Below are 8,778 nucleotides of genomic sequence, written 5' to 3' on the forward strand. Positions count from 1 at the left end.
ATAGCCACTGGGTACTTAGGGATTGTGTGGGTTGTGCTGACTGCATGTATGTGAGTACCTGGGGCCTTTCTCTTATAGTGCCAGCTAGAAATCTGCCACATCAAGACCTCTAGTCTGACATCAGATGTAAAAAGATGCTGCATAATGTAATGACTAGTGAGGCTTTCCATTGGGGTGGTCCCCGCTTGTTCACAGGGAATACATTTCAAGACTCCCAACGGACGCCTGTAACCAAAGGTAGTATCAAATTTAATATATATATTGTTTTTTTCCTATACATATATGTCTATGATAAAGTTTAATTTATAAATTAGGCACAGTAAGAGGTTAACAACAATAACTAGTAATAAAATCGAACAATTAAAACAAAATACTACAATAAAAGTTATGTGAATGTGCTTTCTCTCTCTTTCAAAATATCTTACTGCAGTGTACTCACCTGTTTTCAGACCGCTACTGAACATGGGTAACTGGAACCGCAGAAAGGAAAACCACACAGATAAGAGGGGACTACTATGTAAAAGATGGAACCCAACTCCAGAAAAGAGAATTTGTTATATATAGTAACCGGAAAGCCTAGGGGTGGACACTGCTTCAGATAGGACTGGATTCAGTAACGTGAATGTCATTGACTCATTCTTTGTCATATCAATTTTTCTCTGTGCAGTAGTCTCATTCTTACCTATTTTATTTTATTTTTTTATGATCAGGATCCCAATAGGCATTAAGGAAGTGATAGTCTGCTACAGAGCTCTGGGCTCCTATGTTTCCAGGAACCATCTCCAAGTAAAGAAAGAGCTTTTCTTTCCTTGGATGTGTATGTTAAATCCCAGAGAAGGGATTTGATTACTCCAGTTGGGTCACAGGCTCTCGCATTGCACTAATTGCTATGGCCAGAGTAGCAGGATACTCTGATTTGCAGCCCCATTAAGAACTGCATGGAATAGGGGAGGCAATTCTCTGAAGGAAAATCGGATGTGTTAGAAGAAGATGAAAGGATTAATTGTGCAGGTCAAAACAGCAGATATCCACGGAAGTACTTGAAAAGACATCTACAAGTTTTGCTCTTTTATTCATGTGTAACTTTAATCAAAATTACGTATGAAGGATGCCTATATATATATATATATATATATATATATTTTTTTTTTTACAAAAGGTAGGCTATGTTTATTAGAGTCACAGGCAGTTGACTGCCTCAGTGTGACTCAAGACCACAAAAAACCCATTTCTCCTTCACTTCTGGGTCCTGGGGTTGAGACCCAGACCAGCAGGTATACTGCCTGGGGCCCGTTCACAGGTTTACAAGTTTCTCATTGAGGGCAATCTGTGACTGCGTGAAGTTGGCCAGGTAGGTCACCATCAGCAGGTCATTGATGTTGCTGTTGAGCATGGTCTCAAAGTCATCAGGAACTATTTTGGGTACTTGGTTAACCAGGCTCATCAGGAATCGGCCCACAGTATTGTCAGCTGACACCTTTCCAGACAGTACATCCTCTGCGTGCAGCAACATCGTGCTCAGGGCATCCCGGATGCGAGCTGATGCCCCTCCTACTTGCTGCAAGTCACTTGAGAGTCCAATCACTCGTTTGGGGCTAAAGCAGGTCTTCATAATCAGGTCAACTCCAATTCGTTCAGTGTCATAGTATGCATATTTCACTTTCAGAGTTGTGAGCATCACTCTCATGGTCCTCCAGGGGACATCCATTAAAGTGCTGACACAGGCTTTGATGCTCATGCGGCCGTTCTGGAGACTTGTGTCCACAGTGAGGTGGATGGGGTTGGGGGCCTCCCGGCTGTAGTACTCATGGATCAGCACAGAGTGCTCTGTGATGTCATGGCCTGTAGCGTATCAGCCCAGGATGAGCTCATTTGGAGAAACTTTTTTATGCAGTTCCTAAAAAAGTTGAGAGTCCGTCTCTTCCTCATCCCGGCCACTATCCAGGACAAGTTAATCATCCGTTTCACTGTGACCTCCCAGTTTACCACTAGGGATGACATCCTGAGAGACTGGAATCTCATTCGAGATATCGCCACTCTCATCCTGAATCAGCACTGTACTTGTGTACATGTGTACATGCATTTTTCTTGGGGGCGAGTTCATTGGAAACAACCCCAGTGTGCATTCATAGAGAGCAGTAAGTGATTTGAAATTCATAAAGTATAATACTAAATATCAATTTAAAAATTAGATTTGTTTACTGACACAAATGTGGCCTTGATATACATTAAGGGGAAAAAAACAAGTTGTAAAGCAGTGTTTAAGGTTTAAATTTTTTGTAAAAATGTTATTTCTCTGAATATTGTCCCAAATTGTTAAGAGTGGCTTTCTGGTAGGAAGTTGCTATTGGATTCCCTTTTGGTGGGTTATAAACTTCTAAAATTTTAATGAGCAAATATTAATTTTGTAGTTAAACCAATACAGATTACATTTTAAAAATTCATTATAAACATTTAAAAAGAAGTATAAATATCATCTCCCATTTTGTAGGTTGTTTTTCACTTTCTTGATAGTGTCCACATTTTGTTTATCTTTTGATCAGTTGATAGACATTTGGGTTCTTTTCATCTTTTGCCTATTGTGAACACTGCTTGTGTGAACATTGGTATACAAAGAGAATAAAATACCTAAGAATACAACTGACAAGGGACATGAAGGACCTCTTCAAGGAGAACTACAAATCACTGCTCAAGGAAATAAGAGAGGACACAAACAAATGGAAAAACATTCCATGATCATGGATAGGAAGAATCTATATCATGAAAATGGCCATACTGCCTAAAGTAATTTATAGATTCAATGCTATTCATATCAAGCTACCATTGACTTTCCTTGCAGAATTAGAAAAAAACTACTTTAAATTTCATATGGAACCAAAAAGCCCATATAGCTAAGATAGTCCTAAGCAAAAAGAACAAAACTGAAGGCATCAGGCTACCTGACTTTAAACTATACTATAAGGCTACCATAACCAAAACAGTATGATACTGGTACCAAGACAGATATATAGACCAATGGAACAGAATACCACACAACTAGAACCATCTGATCTTCAACAAACCTGCCAAAAACAAGCAACAGAGGAAAAGATTCTTTTTGTAATAAATGGTGTTTGGAAAACTGGCTAGCCATATGCAGAAAATAGAAACAGGACTCCTTCCTTACACCTTATACAGAAATTAACTCAAGATGGATTAAAGACTTAAACATAATACCTAAAACATAAAAATCCTAGAAGAAAACCTAGGCATTACCATTCAGGACATAGGCATGGGCAAGGACTTCAGGACTAAAACACCAAAGCAATTGCAATAAAAGCCAATATTGACAAATGGAACCTAATTAAACTAAAAAGCTTCGGCTCCAGCAAAAGAAACTATAATCAGAGTGAACAGGCAGCCTAAAGAATGGGAGAAAATATTTGCAATCTAGACACCTGACAAAGGTCTAATATTCAGAATCTACAAGGAACTTAAACAAATTTACAAGAAAAAAAAAAAAACCCACTCAAAGTGGGTAAAGGATATGAACAGACACTTCTCAAAAGAGGACATTTATGTGGCCAACAAACATACAACAAAAAGCTCATCATCACTGATGATTAGAGAAATGCAAATCAAAACCACAGTGAAATACCATTTCACACAAGTTAGAATGGCAATCATTAAAAAGCAAGAGATGCTGGCAAGGATGTGGAGAAATAGGAATGCTTTTACACCATTGGTGGGAGTGTAAATTAGTTCAACCTCTGTGGAAATCTGTGTGGTGATTTCTCAAGGATCTAGAACCAGAAATACCATTTGACCTGCAATCCCATTACTGGGCATCAAATACACACAAAGAATTATAAATCATTCTACTACAAAGACACATAACACATGTATTTTTATTGCAGCACTATTTACAATAGCGAAGACTTAGAACCAACCCAAATGCCCATGAATGATAGACTGGATAAAGAAAATGTGGTACACATATACACCATAGAATATAATGCAGCCATAAAAAAAGATGAATTCATGTCCTTTGCAGGGACATGGATGAAGCTGGAAACATCATTCTCAGCAAACAAACACAGGAACAGAAAACCAAACACCTCATGCTCTCACTCATAAGTGGGAGTTGAGCAATAAGAACACAGGGACACAAGGAGAGGAACATCACACACCAGGGCCTGTTGGGTGATGGGGAGCAAGGGGAGGAATAGCATTAGGACAAATACCTAATGCATGTGGGGCTTAAAAACTAGAAGATGGGTTGATGGGTACAGCAAACCACCAGGGCACGTGTATACCTATGTAACGAACCTGCACATTGTACACATGTATCCCAGAACTTAAAGTAAAATAAAAAATAAAAAAAAAAGAAATGGAATTTCTGGATTATATGGTAATTCAATCTTTTATTTTTTGAGGAACTACCACATGTTTTCCATAGTCACTGCACAATAGTTTTACATTCCCACCAGCAGCGCACAAGGGCCCCAATTTCTCCACATTCTTGTCAACACTTATTTTCTGTTTTTTAAACGATAGCCATCCTGATAGAAGTAAAGTGGTATTCTACTGTGGTTTCAGTTTGCACTTCCCTGAGGAGTAGTGATATTGAGTATCTTTTTGTGTGCTTTATTGACCATTTATATAATTTCTTTGGAGAAATGTCTATTTACATTTTTGAGAGGAACAACATTTTAACTCACGCTTACTCTTAAGCACTGTAACTTTGCACACCAGCACTTTGTGTGTTAATTTTAATACAAACATAGGTTGCCTTTTAGAAAATTTTGGTATAATAAAGAAGTTTCTCTAGCCTCTGCATTCTTAATTATTATCATCTTATTCCATGCTAAGAACAAATGGAACAACAAATTGCGCCCACACAAGGACCCAAGTGCAGTGGAAACTTTATGGGGCTGATTGTTCTTCAGTTCAGGGAGTTCTTCGAGACCAGGCCCAACTATCATCATTCTCAACTTCCTGTCATATTCCTCTCTTTACATTTAAAAAACAAAATTGGAATCATTCACTTTTAAATTTTCACTTTTTTTACATTAAAAACACATAGATGTTTCTGACATTAACCATTTATTTTGTGGCAAAATATGTATAATAGCCAGGTGCAGTGGTTCATGCCTGTGGTCTCAGCTATTCAGGAGGCTGAGATGAGACAATCACCTGAGCCCCAGAGTTCAAGGCCAGCCTGGGCAGCATTACTGAGACTCATGTGTTTCTTTCTTTTCTTTTCTTCTTTTTGATGTCAGACAGGCTCTCACTCTGTCACCACGGCTGGAGTGCAGTGGCACAATTATAGCTCATTGCAACCCCAGACTCCTGGGCTCAAGTGATCCTTCTTCTTCAGCCTCCCCAGCCACTGGAATTACAGGTACACACCACCACATCTAGCTAATTTAAGAATTTTTTAGTAGAAATGAAGTCTTGCTATGTTGCCCAGGCTGGCCAATTTTTTTTTTAATAAACAAATACATAAATAAATAAATAATTTTTTTAAATGTACAACATAAGATTCACCATTTAAAAGTGTACAATTCAAAGCCATCTAATGCATTCATAATGTCATGTAAATATCATCACTATCTACTTCCAAAACATTTTCGTCACCCCTAAATAAAATTCTGCACCCATTAAACCTTCATTCCCCAATGTTTCTCCTTTTCTTTAGCAACCACAAAACTGATTTATGTGTCTATGGATTTGCCTACGGGAGGCATTTCATATAAATGAATCATACAGTGCATGGTCTTTTTGTGACTAGATCCTTTCACTTAGCATATATTTTCAGGGGTTGTCTATGTCATAGCCTGTATCAGTGCTTCATTTGTTTTTAAGGCTGAATAATATTCTATTGTATGATTGTACCATATTTTGTTTATCCATTCATCATTTGATGGACATTTGGTTGTTTTTACCTTTTGACTATTGTGGATACTGTTGCTGTGAACATTTATTAAGTTTTTGTCTGAACACCTGTTTTCTATTCTTTTAGATAATTAGCTAGGAGCAGAATTGTTGAATCGTCTGGTAATTCTATGTTCAACTTATTGAAGAACTGCCAAATTGTTTTCTACAGTGACTCTACCATTTTACATTCCCACTAGCAGTGTGCAAGGTTTCCAATTTCTTTACATCCTTTGCATGTCCACTTTTTTGAATATGGTTATCTTGGTGGAGATGAAATGATAACCCATTGTGGCTTTTATTTGTATTTTCCTAACCACTAATGGCGCTGAATGTCTTTCCATGTGTTTGCTGGCCATTTGCATATCTTTTTTAGAAAAATGTCTATTCAAGTGTTTTGCCTTTTTTTAAATTGGGTGGTTTTGTTGTTGTTGAGTTACAGAAATTCTTTACATCTTCTGGATAGTAAACCTTTACCAGGTTTATGATTTGTAAATATTTTCTCTCATTCTATGGGTTGTCTTTTCACTCTCTTAACAGTGTCCTTTGGTACACCAAAGTTTTTAATTTTATGAAGCCCAACTTACCTATTTTTTCTTTTATTGCTTATCATTTGGTCTCATATCTAAGAAATCATTGTCAAATCTAAGGTCATGGAGATGTACAGCTAAGTTTTATTGTAAGAGTTTTATAGTTTTAACTGTTATATTTAGCTCTTTGATCCAGTTGCAGCTGATTCTTGTATATGGCGTGAGGTAAGAGTCCAACTCCATTCCTTTGCATGTGGAAATCTCGTTGTCCCCAAACTATTTGTTGAAGAATGTTAAGCGCTTTTTGAAAACATGATTTGGGTGACTGCATATATCACATAGTGCATCACCATTTGCTTACTGATTTCTCCTTTGTCTCGTGGTGTTCTAGAGATGCAGATAATTTACTCCTTGACCACAACTTTCTTTAGAGAACATGTTCAGCTCATAGCTTCAGAAAAGACAATTCCTAGAGACATGGTAAATATTGATTTTAAACATGGTAGACACTTGGGCAAAGCTAGGCCTGTCATATCTTTACTCTGGGAATTTAGCACTGGGATACTGATGCTATGTCATCTAGATATGTAGGAAATAAGTTTAAAGGTAACAAAGTCTGGGTTCATATTTTTTTGACTTTATGGTTCATAAAGTCTGGTTATCATAATACCTGAGGTTATTATAATAATTTCTGTGTTAAGAGGACAGAAGAACCAGCTATAAAACAGAAAAAAAAAAAAGGACATAGACACATTTAAAATAGAAACTATGAGAAATGGAGAGATTTTCAGTTTGGTAAATTTCTAGTTCTTACAAACCCCATAAGAATCTCTGCTTCATTTACTTTCCCTGGTTTTCTGGAATTAATTTGGGTGAATGTCTGTTCCTTTGCAAACAAACTTCCCCTGACTAAAATAGACCTTATATTGGCTAGAAATCTTGGTTGCAAGAGACAGAAAACCCAACTTTACTGGCTTAAACCAAAGGACTCATACTGGCTCATATACCCCGAAGTCCAGGGTATACCTTGATACAGGGACTAAAAAATGTCATCTAGACATGGTTCTCTCCATCACTCAGCTCCACCTCTTGTGATGTTCACTTAATTCCCAGTCTTAGGAGCTCTCGGCTTCAGTCATTCTGGCCATGAACAGTCTAAAAAGAAAGAGCACTTCCCTATAACTTCTGAACAAGTCTGGGATTCACTCTGATTGTGACCACATTGCATGAGTCACGGCCCATCCTTGGACTAACCCCAGGGGATCCTGTGCCAAGTCTCAGTCATGCGTTTGCTCCTGGGTAGGGAAAAACCTCATTGGAACCACATTGAAAATGAGGAGGGAGGTTTTCACCAAGGAAATTCTGGATTTTGTTACAAAATAGAATTGATGATGAGTAGACAAAGAAACAACAGAGGCCAATACAGGCACTTAGATACATTCTAATTTTTTTTTATTATTGCCCATAATACTTATGTGCAGCCTTGTTCATAAATATTCGTTCACATCTCTCATCATGTCCATCATGTCCTTAGGATATTTTTAGCTCTGTTGTTGCATTACAAATCACCCCAAACTTAGTGGCTTAAAACAAAGACAATGATTTATTTCTCACTATTCTGTGTGCTGTCTGGGCTCAACTGGGAAGTTCTGCTCCTCGTGGTATAGTTGAGGTTATTCATGGAGCTGCGTTCAGCTGGAAGAGGGGCTGGGGCTGCCCCATCCAAGATCTTCTCTTCTCCTCCTGGGCCTCTCTCCATGTGGTTTTTCATCATTCCACAGTGTAACCTGAGCTTATTTATAGTGTGGTGACTGGCTTCCAGGATAGAGAGAATGGAAATTACCAGACAGTCCCCTTAAGACCTAGGCCTGGAAGTCCCAATGCATCACTTCTGCTTCACTCTGTCAATCAAAGCAAGTCACAGGGCCATCCCAGATTCAAAGGGAGAAGGCTAAATAAAGGGCCAGAATCAGAAATGCTAGGTGAAAGATTATGTATATCTGAAGGTTCATGACACACATTGTGAAATTTGTTCCCTAGACAGGTTCTACCAATGTCCAACAACCCACCCCAACCAGCAGTGTATAAGGTCGTGTGTTTCACCACACAAATGCTAACTCTTAGTAATTTTAAGGTTTAAAAATAACACCATGATTGTTGTCTTATTAATTTTCAAGGAGTTAAACTTTTTCATATACTTATTAGCCATTAAAATATTTTTAATGTCTATGGTATTAAATTATGATACGACATACCAATGTGTGCCATTATCTAGTTTAATAAAAAGCATCTTACTGTGAAATGTTTTGTGGGTTCCTCCCTAATCCCATTC

At 37.8% G+C, this 8,778-nt stretch overlaps 1 protein-coding gene across 1 annotated transcript; it reads right to left on the reverse strand.

Moving 5' to 3' along the window:
- Positions 1–1,149: 1,149 nt before the first annotated feature.
- Positions 1,150–1,896, reverse strand: LOC108299924 (eukaryotic translation initiation factor 3 subunit F-like). Its single transcript, XM_037736226.1, has one exon. It carries the CDS (start codon positions 1,736–1,738, stop codon positions 1,295–1,297), a length of 444 nt encoding a protein of 147 aa, XP_037592154.1. The 5' UTR covers positions 1,739–1,896; the 3' UTR covers positions 1,150–1,294.
- Between the last annotated feature and the right edge of the window lie 6,882 nt (positions 1,897–8,778).

Source organism: Cebus imitator, unplaced genomic scaffold (assembly GCF_001604975.1).
Source record: "Cebus imitator isolate Cc_AM_T3 unplaced genomic scaffold, Cebus_imitator-1.0 Scaffold24, whole genome shotgun sequence".
Lineage (NCBI taxonomy): Eukaryota > Metazoa > Chordata > Mammalia > Primates > Cebidae > Cebus > Cebus imitator.

Excerpts from the sequence above, each read along its gene's own strand:
- LOC108299924 (XM_037736226.1), bottom strand. The coding sequence starts at position 1,738 with ATGAGCATCAAAGCCTGTGTCAGCACTTTAATGGATGTCCCCTGGAGG.